Source organism: Aspergillus melleus (assembly GCF_016097325.1).
Source record: "Aspergillus melleus strain CBS 546.65 chromosome Unknown contig5, whole genome shotgun sequence".
Taxonomy (NCBI): domain Eukaryota; kingdom Fungi; phylum Ascomycota; class Eurotiomycetes; order Eurotiales; family Aspergillaceae; genus Aspergillus; species Aspergillus melleus.
This window is the reverse complement of record NW_025763374.1, coordinates 1472119-1497130: the sequence shown is the minus strand read 5'-3', so window position 1 is coordinate 1497130 and position 25012 is coordinate 1472119. Positions and strand designations below refer to the sequence as shown.

Genomic DNA, 25012 nt, shown 5'->3' with positions numbered 1-25012 from the left:
TGATATGGTCCATATCAGGTCCGATCGAGCGACCCCAGGAACTGTCCCGCGAGCGAAGAATTGAGATCACTAACCGCTCTCAGCCATTCCCTGTAGGACTTCAGGACACGATATCTGGCATCACCCCAGTTGACGGCTGTTGGGAGCGAGGTGCAATTAGCTCTGGGTTCTCGGCCATTGACATCGCGGCAATTTCTAAAGGTCGGACCACGCCGGGGGAGAGGCTGGCGGGCACGGGGTTGAGGGACATACAGGAGCGCGTGCGCTGCGCGAGGTAGGTAGGGTTGATGGTCATGGTGACGGTGAGAGATCCGCAGGCCGATGCGGGTTGAGCAATGGCAGATTGATGGAGGGGGAGGAGGGAGGGAGTCAATGGAAGAAGATCGCTGGAGAGGAGGAAAGTCGACGTTCCCTTCCGGCATCAGTTCGGGTTAGCGCGACGATGAAATGCGCGGGCGGAGCGGTCCCTTTCACCGCCTGCCTGTTCCAAAAAATTTCTTCCTCTCTCCTGTTGCGATCTTTTCCTGGCTGTCTCAGTTCTAGATCTTGCGCTGGATTGTATTGTTATCTTTTGGATCTGCATCTATTGTGGTTGTGAGTTTGAGAAGAACTCATACGTCTTTCATTATCTTGCTTCTGTTCTATCGATTTTTCGAGTCCTTCGCGGGGACTTTCACATCCTCGAATATCTTCACCCACCGTTGATTTCCGCCGCGCAACAGCACAATGGCGCCGACCAAACCCTCGGCGAAAGGAAAGTCCTCATCGGGAGGCGACGCAAAGAAGGGCAAGCCCCTCTCGTCTGGAACCAAGATCAGCAAGAAGAATGTCAAGCGCCCGCCGCCACAGGAAGTCAAGGCGAAGGCCCGCACGGAACCGTCGCTGTTGAAGAAGACCAAGAAGAAGCAATACTCGGAAGCCGAATTGGATCTACCCAAGCTGAACACGATTACGCCGGTCGGAGTGGTAAAACCGAAGGGAAAGAAGAAGGGAAAGACTTTCGTCGATGATAAGGTATGTTAGGGTTTTTCTTGGTGATCCAAATCTTGGTGCTGATATGGCTATCTATTCATAGGAGGGCATGGCCACTATCCTGGCTATGGTGAATGCTGAGAAGGAAGGTCAAATCGAGTCGAAACTCATGAAGGCGCGCCAAATGGAGGAAATCAGGGAGGCGAGAAGAAAGGAGGCCGAGGCCAGGCAGGCGCAGAAGAAATCCAAGCTGGTGCGTATACAGAGTGCAATCACTCCAAAACCTAGGTCACAGTGTGGTCACTAACGAAATCAAACAGGAGGATGCCAAACAGTCGATTCGCCAGAAGCGGAAGCGCAAGGGCGATTCTGAGAAAGATACCAAGGCCGCTCCCAAAGCCGACGAGGCGGCCTCGAAGTCCAAGTCCAAGGGGAAGAGAAAGAGCGTTTCATTTGCTTGAAGAGTTTTGTAAAAAAAAGTTTATTCTGTCTATACCAAGTCTATGTATTTAGAAGGGGTCTGGCGTTTCCATCTGGTCTATGCTTTTGAACAGTGACATGAATGACAACTCATGACGAATATCGCTGCATCATGATCTCGAGGGTCCAATCTGAAGTTAGTAACATATATTTCGGGGGTGATAGATTCTAGTTTGATGGGAAGATGTTCAGAGATAGTTTGCGGTGGACGGGGTTGAAGCTCGGCTTGGGTGCCGTGTCAAGGTCCTTGCCGGGTCCAGGATGACTCTGAATATGGCAGGGTACGTTTTCTGGATTCTGAACCACCAACGGGGCTTCATGGTCGATTTCCTTGGCCATGAGGTTCAAGAAGTTGGTTACCTGCTCAGGGTGTTTAGTATAGAATCAGGCAGCGAAGGGATAGTGGGTAACTGACCGGCTTAACAAACCATCTTTCGCCTCCATATTCGAACCATCCGAGATGGCCACCCCACGATGTGGTCATCATGACACCGTAGGGGGTTTGTTCAATCTCCTGGAACGGCAAAGCTTTGACGGAGGCGATCTACTAAAGTCAGAATATGGTGCACGTTGCCAATAGGACATGTTTGTGGCTCACCGGGTCATCCTCGGCCTGGACCGCAAAGAATGGGATCTTGATATTAAGCATTGAATCGGTGGAGGTGGCATCGCGATAGTAAGCACCTTCCGTGGGATAACCCCAAAGTGCACATTGCAAGGCCCTAGTGAAATCGAAAATTCAGCGAGAGGCCCCAAGAAATCCTTTCGACATAAAGTCGGGGTGACTGCTTACCGATCAAACTCATGCAAGTAAGTGATCTTCCGCACCGTTTCAACATCGATCCGAGGATTCTTAGAGACTTCCTCCACATGCCTGACAGTCTTAGGGTTAGTCAAGTAGCAGGAGAGGAAAACTGATCTGGGTGACCCTACTGTTCAAAAAGCTGCTTCATGCTGGTACCCATGACCTTGCTGTATACTTCGAGTCCGATCCAGCTACTTTGCAGATTGACAGAGCTGATTTCCAAGTTCCAAGGGCTTGCGCAGATAACGGCAGCCTTCAGCTGGCAAGACTCGCCTTCTTCTCCCAGATACTATACAAGGACAAATTAGAATAGATTTCATACGCACATGAGAAGTGACTTACGTTAGTAAGAATGTTGGCACCGAGGGAGAACCCGATTCCGAACAGAGGCCGGTTGGGGAATGTCTTGCGCAGCCACTTCACGGCCTGACGAATGTCCCACGTAGCTCGTGCATTATAGAGCACGCCAGTTGTGATTTTGGTTTGAGCACAGCCTCTGGAGTTGACCACGCAGGCTTCCCAGCTCTTATCAGCAACCAAGGGCGCAACGATGTGTCGTAAGTAGATTTCGTGGGAACCACCGCTTAGGCCATGGAGAACCACCAGCATAGGCTTCGTATCATCGGAGGGCAAGGCAGTGAATTCGTCCTCGGAAAAAAACGAGGTACGCTCCGGTAGACCGGACGGCTGGGTGTACTTTCTCTCTGGATCCGTGAGAGGACCTTCTTTGGGAGCTTCATATGGATCTACCACAATATCCATGGCGAAATGTCCGCTAAAGGTCGGGTTCTCCGCCTCAAAGACCCGGCGCTTGTAGTATACCGGCACGGGATCATGCTTCACCGTTGTCCATGCCGTCTGCAAATGACCATTGAAGAGAAACGGATTCAGGTCGCATTTCGCCGGGGTGGCAGTCCGGCAAAGATCCGTCAGCGTTATCTGATCTTTGGCACCGGATTTGCCGGCCTTCTTTGCCAGCAGCAGACCATTGTCTTTCGAATGGTAGAACGACACCCGTCCACTCGGTCGAAGCCACGAAAGCAGGCCCATGGCGAGCAGCCCCGAGACCAGGAGCGGAATAGACAATGAGCTGAAGATACCGGCTGAGATTTCTGCGGAAGCCATCAGAGGTCGATGTCGATTGGGAAGAAGGTACGACAAGTGATCCCCCTCTCCAAGAGCCTGAGAGAAAGAGAGGGAAGCGGGGAGAATAATGAAGATGAGGCAAGGAGACGAGCGACAATTTTTGACTTGCCTGTTCTATTTTTTCTCAAACCTTCAGCATCGACAAAACATGTCAAATCGCATGTGCCTCGGCATCTCTCCCGATCGGGACGCCCATGACATAAGCACCCTCTTATCGCGTTCTTATCGCTGCTTATCTCAGCTCCGCCCATGGCAGCCTCAGGCAGCTCAGCATGTCATGGGATGCCGTCCATGGACGAGTCACTTGATGGCGCTCACGTTCCCTCCCCCAAAGTGCTTCCAGTAGGCACGTCCGGTTTTCCACCCTCCCTTACGGACCGACCATCAGCAGCCATGGTCCCTTTCCGTGGATCGAGCGCCCCCGGTTGCTGACCCGCCGCCTGATGCGGCACTCTTTCTCCGAATGCGGAAGGACACTGTAGGATGAATTCGTCCGGATGGCTCCGTCGACATCGACGCTCGAGGAAAGCCGTGCTGGATGAAAGATCCGCTTTCTGAAGATCGACCAGGAGAATTATTAGACGTGCCTCGTATGGATGCGGTTTTCATGCACTGGCCTCGAACTTAAAAAGCGAGTTGTTTTTAGCTCAATGACGAAGGAAGCCGCTACGACGTCAGGTAATGCCGGTAATGCTGATAACATCGACCTCACTGTGACCCTGGCGCGTGCTCCGTTTGCGTGCAAGACTCTGCCCGTATGCCAGGAACTACTACTTCAGCCGGCCATAGCCCTCCTCTCTTAACCTTTGGGTTTTCTCTTTTCTCTCGATGATGCTCCTTTGTCACGCGGTCTCCCCGTCCATAGTATTTGTATACACCATGAAACCCCAGAGCCAGCAGGCAGCAAGCTGGTTTTCATTTCACTCATGAGTTATTGTCAATCTCCTCTGGAAGACTGCAATTCGAAAGCTTCGAGGCGCTGGAAGCAACTGGAAAAGGCATTCTCCGGTCCCTTTCGCGGTCAATCCTCCAACTTCGCAATCGAAATGGCCTATGGGCTGCGTCGTGCCGGAGAGAAGCTCAAGATCATCTCCAAAATGAACCGTTGGACTCGCAATCAGGAAGAGGAGCAGAGTGCAGAGGTCCAATCCTCTAGACGGTGCCATCTTCTCGAATTACCCACCGAGTTGCTTCTAGAGATCATTTCGCACCTACCAGTCTTGCCTGAAGCTTGTCTGGCCCTCACCTGTAAACGCATGCACGCCATATCCGCTACCATTCTGGACTCAAAATCCCTCCACTTCAACCGAGACTTCGCGCCGTTGTTCCACCACTACCGAAATGGACATAACTTTGTGACGCCGCGCTGGCAGTTCGTCAATCTGCTCGAAACCAGCAAATGGCGCGCCTGTTCCAAATGCCTGAAGCTTCATCCGCGGAGCTCGTTTCCATCGAGAGAGCTGAAGAGAAAGCCCGAGGAGAGAGCTTGTAATTTAGGCTCTCTTGGCGGCATCGTCGACTTGTGCCCATGCAAGAAGCTGACTTTCGCCGACAAGTTAGACCTGATCAATCTGCTCAAAATGCGCCGGAATTCAGTGGCAATCTTAGAAGCTCAGTTTGGAACCGGGGTCCAAGAACGCTTCTGCTGGCATTCTTGCAATGAGAATTACGGGACGACGCAGCTGCAAGTCGACATATTCCCCGAGCTGGGTGAGGATGACCAGCTCATGATCAAAACCGAATATCATCTATCTACGGGGTCCGGGCAGCTTGGCAAAGAAGAATACATGACGCCGCGATTTGGATGCGCCCATCGATCCGTCGACCTATGGTTGTCCAGCGTCTGTCAGACCACTATTTGTCGCCAGTACGACAGCTTCTGTACCTCGTGCAAACGAATCTCTGTCTGCAACACCTGCAATTCCACCCTGAAATGCCCTCGCAAACAGCCTTTACGGATCGATCAGGGATCTGAGCAAGCTACGTACTATTTCTGGACCGAACGATGTCTCGGAGGCCCATCACCTATTCCCGACCAAACGTGGGCTGCGCAACGGATTCACCCTGCGGAGAACTTGATCGATGTGGATAACTGCAGTGAACTCTGTCCGTGGACCGTCCGCGAGCACCCACCCCTCCCCAATGCTCCAAACCTGGACATGGATATCCTCAACAACGGCATTCAAGATCAGTCGATGAGTCAGCTGTATTCTTCGATCAATATGATTTGACACCAATGACTTTAATGGAAGTATAAGAATGGCTTTCGATGACAGGTTCAGCTTGGCGTTTCCGGTATAGGACTGATACATGAGGGAATTTGGCTCTGTTAGATATGTACTGTATTGCTGTGTGATCATCATGCATTCGTTCATTCATTCTTCATGTCTCGTATACTCCGTACTCTGTCAGATAATGCATTAATAGTTAAGTTAGTTATGCAGCACTGCTGAATCATCTGCTGACCGCCCGCGGGTTTCTCCGATCCGAAACGGAAGCGGAAAAGGGCGATGATCAGATGGTCGAAGCGCAACAATTCACCTCGTCGTGTCCAAAGCCAGTGCTTTACTTCTAATTCCCAGGACTCGCAGAGTGCAAGAGGCTCATGGGCATCATCTGCATCCTGGGGCGATGAACTATTCAGCACATAACGGCCAGTATCCCTCGCAGTACCTGCAGCAGCCCTCCAATCTCCCGCCGCACCAGCAGACCATTCAACCGCAGCAGCTACTGTATAACAATGCCCCCTCAACACCTTCGCCATACTCCTATGGCAAGCCTGTGGTCTATCCCCAGGTCATGATCCCGACATACTCGCCTTATGCGCAGTCATACGGTCAACAGTCCCATCAACCTCCGTCTCAACCCCAACCGCCGCCGCAACCACCGCCGCAGCAGCAGCAACCGCAACAACAGCCGGCACAGCCACCGCAATATGTGAATCCGTCTGATATCTTCCAGCAGCCTCTCCCTCCGATCCCATCCTCATTCACTTCACGCACGCCCTCTCAATATGGAGTACAACCCGCAGTTTCCGCTCCCAGTATCACCCATTCTCCCGCGCTTTCGACTGCTGCCGTTGCACCCCAACCCCAACCAACAACCAATTCGCCAGTACTTTCTACCGCTGCTACACCCCAATCAACGTACCATACCACTCCCAGTGCTGCTCCCAGTGATGACCAAGCCAGTAAACCGCTTGGAAATGCCACTCAGCCTCCGTCCAACCCCCCGACAGCAGCCCGGCCCAACCCTATCGCCGCGACTCCCCCAGCGCCATCGCCGAAACCCATACCTCAGGTGTTGATTCCAGCTCCTTCGCCGGACGTGCAACAAAAAATGCAGCAAAAGCAGGCCCCAAAGAAACACATGCCACGCCCCGCGGCCCCGCAAACTGCACAGAAGCCGGCAAAATCGGCCATAGATTACCAGGTATTGCTGCTGGCCATGGCGGACGAGTATCTTAACGCAGCCCACGGTCACGGGACAACGGTCGCATTGATGAGGCGTGAGATGGAGGTGGATGAATACTATAAATTAGTTGCCTCCGGTCTCGGTTGTCTGGAGGCTGTGCTCAAGGTTCGTTGACTCTCTTCCTGGTTCGGACTTGTATGGATTGTCTCCGGCTAATATTTCTCGGTTACTTTGAAAGAATTGGAGGTTACAACCGCGCGTCGAAGCCCTTGTCCGGCTTCGGTATTCTCGAATACTGTTTGAAGAGACGGAAAACGACCTTGAGGCAGAGACCGCCTTGAGTAAAGGGGTACGTTCAACTGACCTAACGTTTTTGCCCTTCGTCCCTCTAACTAGATTACTGACTCATGTTCCCTGCTAATGGATAGATTGATCTGTGTGAACGGGTGAGTCACGCTTTGCATTTACCTCAACGCATTTTAGACATCAAGCACACTTACAGAGATGTAGAATCGCATGTTAGATCTCAAGTACAGTATGCAGCATCTTTTGGCACGGATGCTGCACAAGACCAACCCAAAAGCCTCGTTCAAAGCTGTGGATGGGATGATTCAGGACGTAGAAGCGTAAGTTACATCCCAGCTTTTGGGGACTGGACTATATACTAACCGACCAAGGTATCGCCATTCTGCCTGGGAATACGCATTCCGTTTTCTCCGAGTGTCTCTCTCATTGTCGTCCCTTTCCCACCAAGATTCGGTTTCAGCAATGCAGCATCTCCATAAGATTGCCAACATGGCCAATCGCAATGGCGACAAAGCTGTTTCCTCGATGGCAGCCGTAATCGAGGCCTTGGCCCACTTGCAACAGGGGACCAGTTTCGACTCCATCGAGCAGGCGCAACGTGCCGTGGCGATAGCACGAAGCCACCAACTCAACGACGAGCTGCGCCATATCCCACAGTTGACGACCCTGGTTCAAATGGTCGACATTTGCTGCAGCCTTCTCGAATATGATATCAACCAATCTTCCCATAAGCTGAAAATCCTGCAAGACATGATGGATGAGAGGTTAAACGACCCAAACTGGCGGGCTGACGGATCATTTTCCATTCCCCTGAACGGCAAATCGGCGGGCCCCTCTTCCATCGACACGGGCGATATCCTTCAAGTTCAAAGTGGCACGCTACTTTTGAGCTTCAACTGGCTACCACAGCATGACCTCTACGGGCTTTGCTACTTCCTCAGTTCCGTGACTCTGAGCTGCAAGAACTCACACGATGGCCGCAAGGCAGAAAAGTTCCTTCATGAAGGAATACGCATGATTCAAGGTTGGTTTCTATCTTTCTCTCGGCATGATTTGATCAGACAAGATACTTAGCATGTTATATAGGGAGCTTCAAATCGCCACAAAATATCACCGAGTCGATGGTCAACGCCAATAGACGTGTTGAATGGCGCCGAACTTTGTATTGCAATCTGCTTCTCCAGCAGGTATTCCTTGCGTGCAGTCGTACGGACTGGGAACTAGCGAGCAAGGCGCTGAACGAGCTACGACAGGAAGCACACAAGCTGGGCGAAGGTCTTCCCAATACAATTCAATGCTTGATAGAGTACGCGGGCGGCACGATCGCCCAGGCTACTGGGGATCTGCAGACCGCTCTTGGGGCTTTCCAGTCACCATCCCTCTCGCTGGCATCGTTCCAAAGCAAGGCCGCACGCAACGACCCCTGTCGCGACATTGCCATCCTCGCCTCTCTCAACACCGTCCTTATCATCCGCGAGCCAACCCACCCCGCTCATTACCAACTCCCAACCATTCTGTCCACCGTGGAGTCATTCTGCAAGGGCAGCCCTAACAAGTACATCCAAGCCGCTTACTATCTCGTCTGCGCCACCGTCCAGACCGACTCCACCATTCAAACGAAACAATTCCTGCAACAGGCCCTGCAATCCGCCACGGCTATCAGCAACAGCCAGATCACCTGCATGACCCTCACTTTCATGAGCTGGAAGTACTTCCGCGGCGTGGTTGGCGAGCAGGCCGAGAAGAGCGCCCGCGCTGGTCGCGCAATGGCGAAGAAAGCCAACGACCGACTCTGGGTCAGCGTCACGGACGAAATGCTAGCTGAGACCCTCGAGCGACAAGGCAAGAATGAGGAAGCAATGGGTGTCCGTGAAGAAGGCCATCGCGTGATGATGGGATTGCCGCCAGCCTTGAAAAGATCCACTTGATACGAGTATGAGTGGAAGTGGAGGTGGATGGATGGGGTGGTGGCCTTTTCCTTCTGATTTTTTTTCAATCTTTTTGATTTGCTCTATCTTTGCATTTTCTTCTGGCTTTTCTTTCTCTTTCTTTCCCTGTACTGGTGTGTGTCTATAGGGCTTCAGTTCATGATACCATCTTAGTGTCTACGGTGTAGGGTGGCGCAATTGATATTTCCAAGACATGTGAAAATGGGCTCGGTGGGAAGGGTGTAATGGGAGGTTCTTTCTAGACTGCTTTTTTTTCGGATCTTTCATTTATATCTACGTGTGATTATATTGGTGATTCACTTATCCTATATAGCGGAGAGGATTTGTGTTGAAGGGGGGGCGGAGGAGGATAGAAAAATAAATAATGAAATAAGCAGTCTATTGGCATCTCACACTGACTACTCCGTAGTTAGTTGTCCGAAGTTATGTCTGGCTGTTGTCCATTCACGGCCTGATGATATGTTTTTTTTGTAGATGGTTGATTCCGCATAAGTAGGGCATATATATTTTTTGGGTTGAGCTCTTCGCAAACCACAATCAATCTTATGGTAAATCTAGTACAATATCACACCACTCCACGAGACAAACAACACCGTGAACTACTACTACATCCATTAACTAGACCAAAACCCTCAGCTAGGCGATGGCCAGTCGTTGCTATACTTACCGTGTCAATGAATATTCAGATCTTATGCATCATCCGAAATAGACCAACTCCCGTTCATTGTATTTGTATACTGTATAGTAGCAGCAGGAAATACATAACTAGTTAGACTTATCTTACAAAACAACGCAAAAGGTAGAAGATAAGACTTCGCTTCATCAAACACATCCCGGAGCCATGGCATCGGGAAACCAAAGCAACGAAAGGAAACAATCAAACAATCACTCAATTAGACAAGTAGACTAGACAGACAATCAAACATCGAGCAATGAAAAAGCAGATTCGAACCAGACTTCCTCTGCTGTGAACTGAATGAACTCCGTCCTTTCCCCAAATACGCCGGTACCCCTGTTACACCAAATCAACAAGCCATGTGACTCAAACTAGATCTTCCTTGAGTCGGGTATGAGTAAGTGAGTCAGTGAGTCGGGGTTTCAGAATGAACTGATGGAATTATAGTATGTTATGAGACTTTCAAGTTTCAACGGGTTCTTGTGAAATGGAGTATTTCCCATATTTGCGTTTCATAGCTGGTGGTCCTCCTTTTTTCGGTTCGTTGTGTATTTTTTTGGGGTTATTATTTCTTTTTTTTTTCTTTCGGCTTGCTTTCTCAGCATGTTCCACTTTCCATATGGTCGGTTTCACGAAGTTAGAATCAGCCCAAACCACCCCAGACACCACGGATTCTCCTCGCGAGTTGAATATCCTTCTGCATGATCGTGACACGCTTCGCATGCAGGGCGCACAGGTTCGTGTCTTCGAAAAGGTGGACTAGGAAAGCCTCTGCAGCCTCCTGGAGGGCTTGGATGGCATGCGACTGCCAGCGCAACTCGGAGCCCACGTCGGCAGGGAGCAGCTCGAGCGCGACCTCGCGCACCAGTCGGGCGAACGGGAGCTTCTGGATCAAGAGGTCGTAGGTGCGTTGGTATTTGCGGATTTCCTTCAGGGCGACCGTTCCGGGTTTGTAGCGACGGACGCGGCCGTGTGGGGTGGGGTCACCGGCTGTGGTAGTGAAGAAGTGTTAGTTATAAGTTACTTACTTAGGACAGATACAAGATGCTGGTTGGGGGGAAGCGAGCATTGAAGGCCGGTAATTGGACTTGTGTGTATGCGCACAGGCAGAGCACGTACGTTGAACATTGGACTTCCGAGGCGAGGTCGCCGGTCGCTTGCCTCCTCTCGATTTGCGCCCGCCTCGGGTCGCCGGCGATGCGGCCGCTTTGGAGGGGCCTGCAGCTGGACTCTCCTTTTCCACGCGACCGGCGCTAGCCTGTGCTCGGGGGGCCGAAGCTATCTTGCGGCCGCGTCCTGTCTTTGGGGGCATGGTAACCGGTGTTTGGGGTGATGTGGGATACCAATTGGATGGAAAGGGAGCTGGTATCGCGATACCAGTGAGGCGGAGAGCAGACGATTATGCGGTTTCACTCGGGTCGAAGATGGTTTGATAATTGAGTCTGGGTCTCTGTCACGTAACGAGGGTGGATGAAGATTGTTTATTTCCGGCTAGTGGAGAAGGAAGCTTCGGATCGACAATGCTTCTTTATTTTTGTTTTGGCTGAGGATTGCAATTGAATTGACCGTCCAATTCCAGTTGGGAGGGCCGTTAGAGATGCACCGTCAGCATACAGACAAGAACTTCTCCGAAGGGAACCACCAGGGGAGAGAAGAGGGGGGGAGGGGGCCGATATTCGAGGTGGCTGGGAGAAAAGAGCTTCCAGCGGGCAATGCGATATCGACCCCCGGCGCGTGGCGCGTGTCTCCGCGGAAGCGCGCGTCAGGGCACGTGAGACGGACATGACATGGGGTCGGGCCCAAAGTGGAAAAGGCCACCTTCAACTACTCCTCAAGCTTGTTTGTCACTTGTTCCTCGAGATTCCGGATGGCCATAGAAATATAAACAAGTCGCAGTCCTTATCTGTCACGTCCCCTCTCACGCCAGTTTCGCATTCTCTCATCCGCTCCGCGCCTGACCGCACCCGCATCGTTGGTCTGCTTGAGCGGTTTTATTGATCGTCGTCTGTTTGGCGACCCGCAGCTCCTATCTACATCTACTAGATACCGACGGAATGGCCGCCATCTGGGGTAACGGGGGGCAGGCCGGACAACTCCCCCTGGAGCAATGGTTCTATGAGATGCCTCCCGTGACTCGATGGTGGACTGTGGCGACCGTGGCTACGTCTGTCTTGGTGCAGTGCCATATCCTAACTCCGTTCCAGCTGTTCTACAGCTTTCGAGCCGTCTACGTCAAATCCCAGGTATGTCTCACTTAAGCTTCCGTGTTGAATGGGACAGGAGGAAGGCAGGGAAAAGCTAATCATCCCGCAGTATTGGCGACTACTGACCACCTTTCTATACTTCGGCCCGCTGAATCTGGACTTACTTTTCCACATCTTCTTCCTGCAGCGGTATTCGCGCCTGCTAGAGGAGACGTCGGGTCGCTCTCCGGCCCATTTCTCGTGGCTGCTTTTCTACGCAATGACCTCGTTGCTCCTGCTGTCGCCGTTTTTGTCCCTCCCATTCCTCGGCACCGCGCTGTCTTCGAGCCTGGTCTACATTTGGAGTCGGCGAAACCCCGACACTCGCCTTAGCTTCCTGGGCATGCTGGTCTTCACGGCCCCATATCTCCCTTGGGTCTTGATGGCATTCAGCCTGGTCGTCCACGGCATTGTGCCCAAGGACGAGATCTGCGGGGTGGTTGTCGGCCATGTCTGGTACTTCTTCAATGACGTTTACCCCTCCCTTCACGGCGGTCATCGTCCCCTCGATCCCCCTGGGTGGTGGATGCGCTTTTTTGACTCTAGAGCTGGCACCGGCGATGCGCGAGGAACCGACACGGCGAACTTCAACCGTGATCTGGCGGCTGCAGCGGCCCCGGAAGTTCGATGAATTTTACCCCCCCCCCCCCCCCCTGCATCAACCTTACTCCGCGCCCCTTACATCTATCTACCTCGTGTCAGTCAGTCACCTCGGAAGCGTAACTCCGCCCACACTACTTAAGGAGACCCCTTTATTTCTTTTTCCCACACAGCATATACCCCAAGAAGAGGTTCTCGGATTTAGAACAAAACAGAACAGGCGTCTGCGATCTAGCGTCCTAAGCACGTGGACTCGAAGATCTGCCTACTTTGAAGGTCCGCCCTAATCCGTGGTTAAACTTGACTGCGTGATCTTGCTTTTAACGGAGAAGGATTGTGAAAGACAAGAAAAGCGTGGTTCGACTCAGTCCACAAGATTGATCCCTTGTGGGGGAAATCGGGATTCAGCAGCGGTTGGAAGAAGCCAGGTTGCTCAGATTTGAAAAGACTTGAGATCGACACCATTTCGAGCTGCAATGAACGGATAGAGGAACAACACAGAAGGAAGGATCATCTTCGGGCCAGCTTTACTTTCAGCACATGTCATGGGACGACCGCTAAAGCCCGTCTTACCTTAATTCTATTTATGATTCAGATAGACCAATCGTTCCATCGTATCGATGCACGGGTGGATATCAATTCAGCCCTCTGGATTGATTTCTGCAGCCTAGACCAAATAATCCAACACTCCGACAGCATAATGCCTGTCTCTATGACGATCAGCCAGTACTCAGACTTCTTAGCACCCCGGAGAGGGTCGAACTGTCAGTGCACCGTTGATGCGACGTCATCCCTAACATCCCCGGTGACGGATCATTGATCGCAGGGACGTGAGCGTATTACGTAGTTAGGCGCCACTGGGCTTGGATCTCACTCTGTACCCTGTAGCGTGGACCGTATATCGAGAAAAAGGTGGCTAGGGAATTTGGTCGCCTTGCACTCCGCCAATCTCGGCGAATCGCGTGCCCGAGTCGTGAGAACTTGCAAGGGCATACATCATCCTGCGTGGCCCGAGTCTCTGGGATGGCCAACGTGGCATTTGGACGCTTCTTGTTGGTAGATAATTTCCCTATCTCGGCTAAAGGGATCACCGCTGTCTGGGCTGGGAACCAAGAATATCCTCTGGGTTGTGGGGATGGACAATGGTAAGCAGAGGTCAAGGGACCCACGAGCATGGCTGGTGCAAAGGGATCCCTTGGATGACGATGAGAGAGACGATCACACGCGGCAGTTTGACGTCAACGGGAGTTCAGCCACTTCGAGTATCATCATCTGAGCGCTCCGACCGACAGGATAGTTCACTGGAAGGAAGCGCTCGATGCGAAGACGACGAGTACGTAAGGTAGTACGGATGGATAATTGCAGGTACCGATGCTGGGGGACCGGCCATCACTGGCCACATCTTAATGATATTCTGCTGCCTCAGAAACGAAGGAGTGGGGCGTTGCGAAAGCGACATGCAGTCGTGCATGGAAGCTGCATAACTTGCACAGCCATCCTGGTGGGTTCCCCATCGTCGGCACTCGGTGATTGGAGCCCCGTGGTGGGTCGCCATGTGCCTGGCCTTCTTGGTCTTTGCCTCTTTGCCTGCCCTTTGCGAGGCCAAAAAAAGAATCCCTCCCAGTGTGGCTTCGTCCTTTCCTGTTTTAGGCCTCCCCTCACAGTTACACTGCCAGACATGCATGAAACGTCAGTCAGCACCATTGTTATTTTTGTTTCATCAGATTCAGACATGATCACGCCCCGTTGACGCTGTCCCCCACGGCCCACTCCCCCTCGGACGTCGAGGATTCATCGAACCCATCAATCTGATATCTCGTGGAACGGTTCCGACTGATAAAGAAAGAACCGAAGAAAACGGACCCGATCGGTGTTCGGAAGCCCGCCGTGACAGCGTCTGGAAGTCGTACCCGTATCTACACTCTACCCAAGTCATTCAAGTCTGCATCCTCGGTTCAGGTTGAACTTACATTGGGGACAACTTTTAAAAGCCAGCGGCTCTTGGCTCTGGCTTCCCATGCCCGTGGTCGCAGCTCCAAAGTTCGCAAAGCCAGCCAAGCCATAATGGGGCAGATCTCCTCATTTCCGATGCGACACCATGTATGATGATCAAATTGCCCGTACGGAGTAGAACAGGCAGTGTCTCTAGGGTTGGAGATACCGGAGGGTAGATGTAGGAAGTAAAAGGTAAACGGAGTGCACAGAATACACTGATAGAGCATCCGTAGCTTCGGTATTCGGTGTTTTCTGCCTGAGGCAATCAACTGCGCGCCGAGCAACTCGGCCACGGCCAAGGATTGGCATGAATGAAGGGCTTTCAGTGTTTCACTGCTGTCTCTGGCGGTGATACCATTTACACAGAAATTAATTTTCTTACTACGACAATTTTATTATTGCTTTTTATTATCACTACGGAATGATAAAAGTACTGTACTTGCAGCACCCGTGGACCTCTACATCCCGCGACCGGTGAATTCCAGGCGGTCCAGAAACTTCGAAGGCGACTCCTTGTCCGTTTCATGTTTCAACCAAGTATGGGGGACCTTACTCTGTACGATTACGAGCAGTGCCAGCGACACGCTCAAGAAAGTGAGTGTTTCTTGGTACGGGCCCAAAATACGAGCGGTCCAATAAAGCGTCGAGTGTCAACCTCAAAACGGCCCTGGGGTCGGAACTAAAACCCCCCCGTTCCTAATTAGCAGATACTAAAGTAGTGGTAGTACTACTAGTTCTACTGTACTCAGTAGTTTGTTGATTGAGATTCCTCAGGGGTGATATTAAGATTAAGCTAGTTATTCCCAACAATTCCAATTATCGAAACGACCGATCATCTTCAACCACATACTCTCCGAACGCACTGAAGTGCAGACTACATACCTCAGTACATACTCCATACAGTACATAGCATATAGCGGAAGGCGATGACATCGGCCGATGCAATTCCAATCAGGCAACACCAAAACCAGAGCACTGTGAGCACGATGAGAACATGGATCTTCTACCCACGCCCGTGGATGAGTACCAAACCGCCATAATTGGTAGAGATCGCGAGGTAGAGGGGACGTCGAAGTCGAACTGCGTAATCTCCCCTCTACGGTATGGATCGGTAGCCACTTTTTATCTGTTTTCTTCTTAGCCCGGGACCTTTTTAGGGGGGATGGGGGGGAAATTATTATTAAATATTATTATTTATTTCAATTTTTTTTAAACCTTGGCCCCACGCTACCAGTGCCAATCACGCTTATCCTTTCCTGGATCAGCGGAGATGGAAAGCGCCACAGGGAGAGGCTGGAATAATCAACCGCCAAGTCGAGCATCATGGCGTATTACTTAGTACTTACCTACAAAGTACACGGCTCGAATCGTGTGAGATGTCAGCGATCAGGTGAGATCACCACACCACTTTACTTTGGTGTACACCGTAGTCCACGGACACACCTCGAATCAATTAATCGGATGGAATGCGACAAGCCAGGCCCAAGGAGGTTTAGCGGGGGCTCGGCTAATAAGCTACAGCGGCCCAGTGACTGGCTGTCGTAGTGGCGGAGGCTTAGCCTTGGCTCCGGTCTAAACCTTCTCCAAAGTCCAAACATGTCCTGTCCTGGACCCACGACGGCGCCTCGGTCTTCCCCCCCCCTCTCCAACTCCACTCTCCAGGCGCCCCCCCTTCTTCCTTTCCCCTTCCCCTTTGGCCCTTTGTCTTTAGTTTGCATCGCTTTGGCCTGTGACGGGTCGCCCGTCTAAACCATGGACCGTTGTTGACGCTCCGCCGCCTTCTGCTTTTTGTTTCTCCTACCTTTCTCCTTCCTTTTCTCCATACACTTTTTTTTTTTTAATCGATTTCATTATTTTTTTTCTTTTTGTGTTTCTTGCACCTCCTATTGTTCTTTCACTCTCTCAACTTTACTTTCCTTCCCCCCCAACTGATCTCCGCCGCTCCTTTTTGGTTGATGCCTTTGCTTGGTTGCTAAGGCGTCGTTCGTTCCTTCTTAGTTCCTACCTGTCCCTTTCTCTCGCGCCTCCGTCTCTCTTCGCCTCGACAGCTCCCTCTTGCCTCCTCTTTTTTTTTTTTTTTTTTTTTTTTTAATTTTACTATTTCCCCCATTGATTAATTCTTTTTTTCTTTTCGATTAAAACGTCGCCTAACCCTCTTCATTCCTTTTTCGTCAATTGCTATTACTATTTTTTCTCTCTAGTCGCTTTTAATTATCATTCGCCTCGACTCTTCATCGCCCCATATCCCCCGCCCTCCCTTTCTCATCCTTGAGGGTTGTGTCCATTCCTTAAATTATTATCCATTGTCATCTCGTGCTGCTTTGGTCGGAACCTTTTGACGCCTGTCCTTTCCTTGTTCTGCTACCTACTCGAGTCCCGCTTGCTTTCTTAGGGCTCCAGTGCGGATTCATTACCCCAGAAACAAAAGTCAGGGGAAAAACTGAAAGAGAGAAAAGAAAAGAAAAAGAAAAAAGGACAATTGACACAAGATTGACTGCGACCCTATCTTACTGAACTCTATCTCCCTGGACATCTGTTCCGTTGTCGCGCCAGATCCTAGCCCCGTGCTTGGAAGACTCGCCGCAAATAGGCTTCTTTTTCCGCGTATTGTCCAGCGGAAATCGCAGTTCCACCGCATCTGTTGCGCCTCACTTGCGCCAGATCAACGAGCTTCAATTGCGCCAATCTGTGTTCAAAACCAACATTGGTTCACCATTCCCAATTCTTTCCATTGCCATACCACTTGAAACAGAACTCGACCTTCGACAATATCTCTCACGATGCGGAGAGGCGTCTTAATCTTCCTTCTCGTCAACCTCCTTATCCTGTCATTCCTAGTCCGCAGCGTCTTCACCCTGTTATCTTTGCTCGTGGAAGATGCCTCGGCCGATGCCATCCACCGCGCGGAGCTTCCTTCGCCGAATTCCAGTCTGATCGAACAGCGACCGCAGGTCATTCCCAAAATTATCCACCAAACCTACAAGAACGAGACTATTCCCGAAGTGTGGAGGGAGGCCCAACAGAGCTGCATCGACCTGCACCCGGACTACGAATACATTGTATGTGGACTAACCCCTTTCTTGCTAAAACCGCTCCGACTAACGCGTGGTTTCTTTCTAGCTCTGGACGAACGAGAAGTCTCGTGAATTTATCGCTAACGAGTACCCGTGGTTCCTCGATACTTTTGACGGCTACAAATACCCGATCCAGCGCGCGGATTCCATCCGTTACTTTGTGTTGGCGCATTATGGCGGAACTTACATCGATCTCGACGACGTATGCTTCCCCCGTCTCTTGTCCTGCTTTTAACTTTCCGCGCGCAATAGTCGCTGACTTAACATCATCAGGGCTGTAACCGTCGCCTTGACCCTTTGCTCGCATATCCCGCCTGGGTGCGTCGTACCGTGCCGACGGGCATCTCAAACGATGCTATGGGATCTGTCCCGCAGCACCCGTTCTTCCTACGAGTGATCGAATTACTGCAGTCCTACGACCGCAGCTGGTTGTTGCCCTATATCACAGTCATGTACTCGACCGGCCCTCTGTTCCTCTCGGTGATCTGGAAGGAATACATGCAGGAAATGCCGAGCGAAGCTTCCCGGGTCCGGATTCTCATGCAGGAAGAATACAACAAGTACTCGTGGAGCTTCTTTACCCACCACGTTGGCAACAGCTGGCATGGCAAGGATGCTCGTTTGATCTTCTGGATGGGACAACACTGGGTCTTCCTCACCTTCTGCGGCTTCTTTCTCGCCGGCGCCGTGGGATTTTGCCTTTGGTGGAGCTACGGGCGAATGCTGCTCTTGAGCTCCAAGTATCGCTACCGATACTCGAAATTGCCGGCCTTCCTCACGGTTCCCGGCCTCTCGTCCCCTTCGCGCCGGTCTCGACGTGCCATGCCCCCCTTGCTCCGCCGGGTTAGCTTCAAAGAAGACGAAGAAGCGGGCCCCATCGAAACATCTTACGAACTTTACAGCCGACGTGACTAAGCGGAGTCCATCGCCGTGCTCATTGTACTTGTGTGTATTTCTTCTTTTCCCGTTTGCTTTGAAAATTTTCTTTTGGCGTCGGCATGCCTTCTTGAGACGACTTTACACCAATCTTTTTGCCTGCTTGTTTTCCTCCGACATCCCATGTGGGACTGTCCCGCGATTCTGTTTCAATCTGGTGTGCATGTAAGGAGTTTTTTGGGAACCCGATTTTGACCGCAGCGCTTCTTGGGAGCAACTGGTTGCTTTGAGCATGTTGTTGACAAAATACCTTCGATCTGTATGGGGAGTGGCCTGCCATGCCAAGCAGCACTTTTCCAATCTTGTCTCTTTTCACTTTTCCATTTACAACCCTTTTAACTTTTTTTTGGCCTGACTGTTCCTTTCTCCCTTGTCATTTGAACCTACTACTTTTTTATCCCCCACCTGTTCTTGTCTTCTGTCCTTTTGCCTCCTTCTTCTTTTTCATACATACATAGACTTGTGATCAGATTGGGTAGACGGATGGATACCTTGCGGCCGTTCCAGCCCCAGACGCCGAGAGCCAGCTGGACTCGCGGAATGAAAATAATAATCATTACTTTGTGCCAACGAAATGACCAGGGTAGAATCATGTAACCCACAAACCCCATATGACTCGGGTGTCAAGGCTAAAGATAGACAGGATGCTACGCAAGAGGCGAGAGCAGTTTAGCGGAGCGAACAGAGTCCAATCACCAAAACCTGGCACGACTGAGAGTTGGCCTTTGATGAGTGGGGGTGTTCGGTGCGTTTAGAAATGGGGCCTTTCATGGAATTCATCTCTGCAGGATCGAGGCTTGTCCTGCAGAGATTCTTCAGAATGGGTTGAGAAAGAGACCCTCAGAGATTAAGGGGCAAGTCGACCAACAGGTTGGGCCTGCGTGATTTGTGTGCTGGACAGCTCCGTTAGCTCTCCGTTCGAGATGAGCCAGCGTCTAGGCTGATTGCAGTAAGGTAGGGTTCCATCGACTAGAGACATGGCGAGATTTGGCCCAATGACTGCACTCACGCCTGGTTTAAGTCGCATGCTAGTCGGCTCCGCCGGGGCCAATGATCATCTGGGAGGGCGAAACAAGCACTGTTGGTCTGACAGGCAAGTATATCCATTGCCCTCTTTTGGCTCTCTACGATGGGGTCGTACGGAGTATGGCTCCATTTGGTTCGATTCAGACCTTGTTGGTCCTTGATTGTGTGCTGCTTTTCAGTCGACTTGCCCACTGCGATGGCGTTGCATTCTTTCTTCCGCCCCCAAGTATGTGAAGGGGAATGGATATAAAAGGGATTCCCCGGTTGCTGGAGACCGTCGAAAGAGAAGACATTCAAGACATTCTTTCTTCTTCCTGAGTACTTGTGATTGATCAGAAACAAAGAAAAAAAATACTCACAAGTTACACAAGTTGCAGTAGCTGGAACTACTAGTCAATCCCTCCACTCTACACACACACACACATTCATACCCACAAATACCCTCTTTCTTTCCCTCTTTATCTCTTATTACACATCCCCTCTCCTTCAAAATGAGATCTAGCCAAATCACCAACGCCCTGGTGGCGCTCTCCGTGTCCTTGCTGGCTGGCACCGCATCGGCTTCCACCTTCGAGGCTCGCGATGTCCAGCTCACGGCCCAGCAGATCGAGGCCATCGCGCCCACCTCCAACACCTGCGACGGTGCCCCCAACCCTGACGAGTGCGCCACCTCAGAGCAGGCGGCCCTGAACATCGCCAAATCCTTCGAGACCTACGAGGTCACTTCCCCTGCCGAGCAGGCCGCCGTCATCGGCCTGATGGCCTTTGAGAGTGGTGACTTCAAGTACAACCGCAACCACTATCCCGGTGTCCCAGGACAAGGCAGTATGTGCACCTGTTGTTTCCTTTACACATAGCCCCTTTGCCTCCCTCCCTCCCTTCCTTCTCCTCTGTACAGTACACCACAGTACAGTACAGCAAGCAGTCACTAACCCATACCGCCACACCAGCCCGCAACATGCAATCCCCCGCCTTCAACGCCCAATACGCCGCCTCCCTCTCCGGCATCGCCGACCAGGCCGTGTCCCTCGCCGCTGACCCCGCCGGACTCCTTGACCTTCTGCTGGAAGACGAGGCTAAGGACTTCGGTTCCGGCGCCTGGTTCCTCACCTCCCAGTGCACTCCGGACGTGCGCACTCAGCTGCAGTCCGGGTCGGTGGACGGCTGGGCTAGCTTCATCAGTGGCTGTGTGGGTACTGAAGCCAGCGGGGATCGTCAGGCTTATTGGCAGCGCGCGGTCGAGGCGTTGGGGGTTCAGAATGCTTAGGTTGATGAAGGGTTAGAGTGCGGGGGTTTCTCTTCTTGACTGGTTTTGATGTGTATTATCTTCTTCATCTTCTTCATCTTCTTCTTGGTTAATTCATTGATTGCTTGGTTGGTTGAGTTGCGACTTTCCTTCCGGCGGATGGGAAAATCAAAGCGAACGGAAGGGAAGGGAGTATGTGAAATGTAAATTGATCTCTCTTTCGAATTCAAGTCTATCCATTTTGGTTTTTTTCTGGGGTTCAAAGCGATAACCCTGCATCATCGTAACTTCGTTTCCTCTTTTCTTGGATATAGTAAGACAACATTATAGAAGGGGGCCGCGGAGAAAGACAGAAGGGCTATCCTTCACTTTTTGGCCCCGGTTTTAGTTTCGCATTGCTTGCTGCTGACCGAGCTAGCGAGCCTTTATCCCTCCTCCTTGCGCTAACCGGTGTAACCGTTCCGTTGGCTTGGTTTACGGAGTAGTTTACAACACCCCCTTGGTGCTGACCACATCGCCCGCTCCAACCTCACCGGCGACACGTCGGGCACATGCCGTGCGGATCGCCACCGCCAGAGCCTTGAAGGCACTCTCGGCGCGGTGGTGGTCGTTGTCGCCGTACGTGCAGCCCACATGCAGCGTGACGCCGGCCGCCTGCGCGAAACTCTGCAGACCGTGGGTGATCATCTCCGTGCTGAGGTCTCCGATCTTCTCGCGCCGGAAGCCCAGGTTGATCACGGCCCAGGGCCGGCTCGAGAGGTCGATCACCGCCCATGACAGCGCCTCGTCGAGGGGCGCGTCGCCGCGTCCGAACCGGGCGAGCGATTGCCGCGCGCCGAGCGCTTTCGTGAAGGCTTCGCCGACGGCGAGGAATGTGTCTTCGGTGGTGTGGTGGTCGTCAACTGCGGGGAAAACCGGGAGAAAAATGGTCAGCTAATCCGGAACCGACATAATTGTTCTTGTGGTGGGTATGTTTGATGTCTTCTACGCACTGTACAAATCGCCCTTCGCCCGCACGGCCAAACTCATCCCCGAGTGCTTCGCCAGCGCATGCAGCATGTGGTCCAGGAACCCGATCCCCGTGCTCACGGTGATCTGCTGCGTGGCGGTGAACTGGGTGGCATGCCCCGCATCCTTGGGAGGCACGATGCCGTGCTTCGCGGCCTCGGCTTCCTTGGGGTCTTCGGGCGCGGGGAAATGTTCGGTGGCGTCGTAGGGAGGGAGCACGCCTCCGTCTAGGGAGAGAGAGACTTGGATCTTGGTCTCGTTGGTGACGCGCGAGATCGTCGCTGTTCGCTGGGCGAGGGGCATTGTGAGGATGACGAAGAAAGGATGAGGGGTGGTGGTGTGAAAGTTCAATTCCGGGGTGAGGTTGAGGGGCAATTGACGGGGGATGAGCAGGTGAGAGGAATCCCGATGCGAATGCTCCGTAGGAATAGTAATTCGTGAGTAGGGACTAGGGACTTAGAACAGTAATGAGCGAAGTGTGATTCGACTTCTTTTTCCTCTTCAGCCGGACTTCGGAGGTGAGTTGATCCGGCTCGGCCAATTTGCGTCATTCGCTTCGTTGGATGTTTTCTTCTTCTTTCACTTCGTCTCCTTCGATACTCATTACTCGACACCTGATAATCGATACTTGTGCGACTATGCCTCCCCCATCCAGTCAAAAAGGGGACATCGAGCCCCCTGAGGAGATCACCTCCGAGGCGGTGCGCGGCTTTCTGACGGGCGCTTTTCGGGTACGTCGTTCCTTGCGATCATCGTCCAGGACATGATTGACAGGACTTGGACTTCCATTGTCTTGTCAACTCCTGTCAGATCCTCTCCCCTTTTTTCTTCATTCCACGTCATACTTCATCCATCACATCAACGATCTTTCCCAATCGAAGAGCCGGAACTGACGAGGCAATTGTGACATCAGTTTGGCTCCGTTTCGATCCTCGCCCACATGATTATGATCCTCCCTCATCCCTTCAAGTTCTCTCCCTCTGCGACGCCACCAGCGCCATCGCAAACTCAATCGCATCATCCGAGCCCCAGACCGTCGCCCTTCTCCAAGGAGTTTCTCCAGAATCGGCTCTTTCACCGCCCGCTCGAGGGCTTCTCGGACTGGCTGTCCCCGGCCTCGCGGGTCTACCGGGGCCTGACTCCGCAGTTTAAGGTCTTCCTGCAGATCGCTGCCATGACTCTCGGGGGATGTATCTGGGCCGAGAGACGAGTCAGCGAGTACATTAATGTCATCCGCAAGGTCAAGCGAGCGGAACGAGTACAGGCGGAGAGAGCATCGCTCTATAAGGAATAGAAATAAAGTCCAACAACAACCGGGTCTGGTATGTATGAGTAGAGTTCGAATTCTTTTTTTTTATCCCGTTGAATACCTCTTTGAAATCGCAGGGAAAAGCCATTCGGCGATGAAATTTGTGTTTGTTTTTATTCCTCTTCCTCCGTTGGTATTCTGTCCCATTTCCCATCTCCTAATTCCCACCCACGACGAGGCTTAGTTTGTTTCACGGCTCGATCTGGCCCAGGAATTCCACCGTCGGGGCCACGGGTATAGGAGGGCCCCCGTAGCTCCCGCTCCACCAGAGACCCGATGCTACGAGGTGTGGTCCGCCAGGGTTCAGGTCCAGGTCCAGGTCTAGGATCATAATCTCATTGCCGCGACCCGGTCTCGGACGAGCTATGAAGTACTTGTCTAGATTCTAGAATCTCGACGGCGACAGGGCGTGCCTCGTCCCGAACGAGCGACTTGTGGAGATGGTAGGGCGAGTCCAGTTTAGTTCCCCCCGTTTCGTAGATCCTGAAATTTGATGAGGATCCCCGATCAGGAGGAATTGCTCTTCTCGAAAAGAGTCTAGTCCGCACTAGTTTTGCACCGGAGGAGGACGAGGTTCGTTCGGGAAGGAATGGGCCAGGTTTTATTTTATTTTTATTTTTATTTTTATTTTTTTTGCCACCGGCCTTCAGAAACATGAGCAATGGCATAATGACTGAGTACTCCGTCATGTTGGCATCGCCGAGATTCATCCAGAATGAGGCAAATCCGACTGGCGATGTGATTGGTCTCAGAATCTCTGGCAACTGTCATATTGAGAATTGCAGTCTGGCATTGTCCGGAGACGGCCATGGTCCAGTTCCCATTCCATTTCCCCCCTGGACGAAGGCGGTGCTCTCGGCGGGGATCGAGTGGAGCGCGAGGGCGTCTGGAATCGGGATTGAGGATTCTGGACTGGATTCTTATTCAGTACTAGTCGAGACTCCGTACTTCGTACTCAGGGCGAGATTGAACGTTTCAAGCGGAGGCGATCATTCTGGTGAAGACGATGAAACAGGAGGCAACGAGCATGATCCGCGATGGTTGAACATTGAATATGGAATCATCGACAATAATATTGAAGGGTTGTCAAAGTCCCCAAAAGTCCCAAGGTTCCGCGGGCGGCAGAAGTTCCCACTTGCCGCTCCGTCTTTGTCTTCCTCTCTCTTGCTGCTCTCTCAGTCTCTCCTCTTCCTTCCTCTGTAGATCAGTGTCAATTCTTCATCATCATTAGCATCATCATCGTCATCGTCAACCATTGATCATCCATTGATCCTTGACCAGTGTTCATTTGTTCATCGGTCACTTCCCCAATATCCATGTCGTTTGCAGCCAACAACAACCCAAGTCCGGCCTGACATCATCTCCCCCCCACCTCTCCTGCTCCGTCCCTTGGTTGCTTGTGTTTTCTGGTCGAATGAGAATTCCCCCCGATCTGCAACTGTCTGATCTCATTTCTCCGGATTCTCGCCAGGAACTCGCGGCCTTCCGTTTCGGTCCCTTGGGTTGCTGCTTGACCTTGACCCGTCCCTTGTTCGGTCTGCGTTCGGCCTCATCCTTTCCTCTTCCGGGCGCTTCGTGAGCGCTCGCGATCCCACAATTGCATTGTTGAATTCCTCCACGTTCGGCTGGTGGACAGGTGGAGGTGGATGCTGGTTAGTGGTAGGTGTGTCTGTGTTTGTCTGGATGAGCTGGAGCTTTTAATTTCTTTTTTGATTTGACTCTTGTCTTACTTAGGTTTGCGTTGCCTCCTAAAGCGAGATTCCTTTGCCCCCCCTACGGTCCCTCCTGAGCACTTTTTTTTTTTCTTTTTTTTCTCCCCATCTCCAC

General features: G+C 51.9%; 13 protein-coding genes across 13 annotated transcripts; 8 read left to right on the top strand and 5 right to left on the bottom strand.

Moving 5' to 3' along the window:
- Positions 1-100: 100 nt before the first annotated feature.
- On the bottom strand, positions 101-295 carry LDX57_008953 (uncharacterized protein; the record flags this gene model as incomplete). The annotated part of the gene is made up of 1 exon (XM_046090674.1): positions 101-295. The coding sequence occupies one exon, from the start codon at positions 293-295 to the stop codon at positions 101-103; it is 195 nt and encodes a 64-aa protein (XP_045946649.1).
- Positions 296-726: 431 nt separating this feature from the next.
- On the top strand, positions 727-1433 carry loc1 (the record flags this gene model as incomplete). The annotated part of the gene is made up of 3 exons (XM_046090673.1): positions 727-1014; positions 1076-1225; positions 1293-1433. The coding sequence occupies 3 exons, from the start codon at positions 727-729 to the stop codon at positions 1431-1433; spliced, it is 579 nt and encodes a 192-aa protein (XP_045946648.1).
- Positions 1434-1620: 187 nt separating this feature from the next.
- LDX57_008951 (putative hydrolase, alpha/beta fold family) lies at positions 1621-3382 on the bottom strand (the record flags this gene model as incomplete). Its single annotated transcript, XM_046090672.1, has 6 exons — positions 1621-1812; positions 1868-1996; positions 2051-2174; positions 2246-2326; positions 2386-2546; positions 2600-3382. The coding sequence occupies 6 exons, from the start codon at positions 3380-3382 to the stop codon at positions 1621-1623; spliced, it is 1470 nt and encodes a 489-aa protein (XP_045946647.1).
- A 1067-nt stretch (positions 3383-4449) lies between these two features.
- Positions 4450-5634, top strand: LDX57_008950 (uncharacterized protein; the record flags this gene model as incomplete). The annotated part of the gene is made up of 1 exon (XM_046090671.1): positions 4450-5634. The coding sequence occupies one exon, from the start codon at positions 4450-4452 to the stop codon at positions 5632-5634; it is 1185 nt and encodes a 394-aa protein (XP_045946646.1).
- Positions 5635-6034: 400 nt separating this feature from the next.
- LDX57_008949 (uncharacterized protein) lies at positions 6035-6991 on the top strand (the record flags this gene model as incomplete). The annotated part of the gene is made up of 1 exon (XM_046090670.1): positions 6035-6991. One exon carries the CDS (start codon positions 6035-6037, stop codon positions 6989-6991), a length of 957 nt encoding a protein of 318 aa, XP_045946645.1.
- Positions 6992-7585: 594 nt separating this feature from the next.
- LDX57_008948 (uncharacterized protein) lies at positions 7586-9051 on the top strand (the record flags this gene model as incomplete). The annotated part of the gene is made up of 2 exons (XM_046090669.1): positions 7586-8147; positions 8210-9051. The coding sequence occupies 2 exons, from the start codon at positions 7586-7588 to the stop codon at positions 9049-9051; spliced, it is 1404 nt and encodes a 467-aa protein (XP_045946644.1).
- A 1340-nt stretch (positions 9052-10391) lies between these two features.
- On the bottom strand, positions 10392-11060 carry CSE4 (histone H3 family protein; the record flags this gene model as incomplete). The annotated part of the gene is made up of 2 exons (XM_046090668.1): positions 10392-10738; positions 10868-11060. 2 exons carry the CDS (start codon positions 11058-11060, stop codon positions 10392-10394), a joined length of 540 nt encoding a protein of 179 aa, XP_045946643.1.
- Positions 11061-11802: 742 nt separating this feature from the next.
- On the top strand, positions 11803-12622 carry derA (putative ER-associated proteolytic system protein Der1; the record flags this gene model as incomplete). Its single annotated transcript, XM_046090667.1, has 2 exons — positions 11803-11991; positions 12062-12622. The coding sequence occupies 2 exons, from the start codon at positions 11803-11805 to the stop codon at positions 12620-12622; spliced, it is 750 nt and encodes a 249-aa protein (XP_045946642.1).
- A 1218-nt stretch (positions 12623-13840) lies between these two features.
- Positions 13841-14275, bottom strand: LDX57_008945 (uncharacterized protein; the record flags this gene model as incomplete). The annotated part of the gene is made up of 1 exon (XM_046090666.1): positions 13841-14275. The coding sequence occupies one exon, from the start codon at positions 14273-14275 to the stop codon at positions 13841-13843; it is 435 nt and encodes a 144-aa protein (XP_045946641.1).
- Positions 14276-17366: 3091 nt separating this feature from the next.
- LDX57_008944 (glycosyltransferase family 32 protein) lies at positions 17367-18575 on the top strand (the record flags this gene model as incomplete). Its single annotated transcript, XM_046090665.1, has 3 exons — positions 17367-17645; positions 17707-17862; positions 17934-18575. 3 exons carry the CDS (start codon positions 17367-17369, stop codon positions 18573-18575), a joined length of 1077 nt encoding a protein of 358 aa, XP_045946640.1.
- Positions 18576-20113: 1538 nt separating this feature from the next.
- LDX57_008943 (uncharacterized protein) lies at positions 20114-20889 on the top strand (the record flags this gene model as incomplete). The annotated part of the gene is made up of 2 exons (XM_046090664.1): positions 20114-20447; positions 20573-20889. The coding sequence occupies 2 exons, from the start codon at positions 20114-20116 to the stop codon at positions 20887-20889; spliced, it is 651 nt and encodes a 216-aa protein (XP_045946639.1).
- A 465-nt stretch (positions 20890-21354) lies between these two features.
- his3 (imidazoleglycerol-phosphate dehydratase HIS3) lies at positions 21355-22179 on the bottom strand (the record flags this gene model as incomplete). Its single annotated transcript, XM_046090663.1, has 2 exons — positions 21355-21770; positions 21861-22179. The coding sequence occupies 2 exons, from the start codon at positions 22177-22179 to the stop codon at positions 21355-21357; spliced, it is 735 nt and encodes a 244-aa protein (XP_045946638.1).
- A 335-nt stretch (positions 22180-22514) lies between these two features.
- On the top strand, positions 22515-23170 carry LDX57_008941 (uncharacterized protein; the record flags this gene model as incomplete). Its single annotated transcript, XM_046090662.1, has 2 exons — positions 22515-22607; positions 22790-23170. 2 exons carry the CDS (start codon positions 22515-22517, stop codon positions 23168-23170), a joined length of 474 nt encoding a protein of 157 aa, XP_045946637.1.
- Between the last annotated feature and the right edge of the window lie 1842 nt (positions 23171-25012).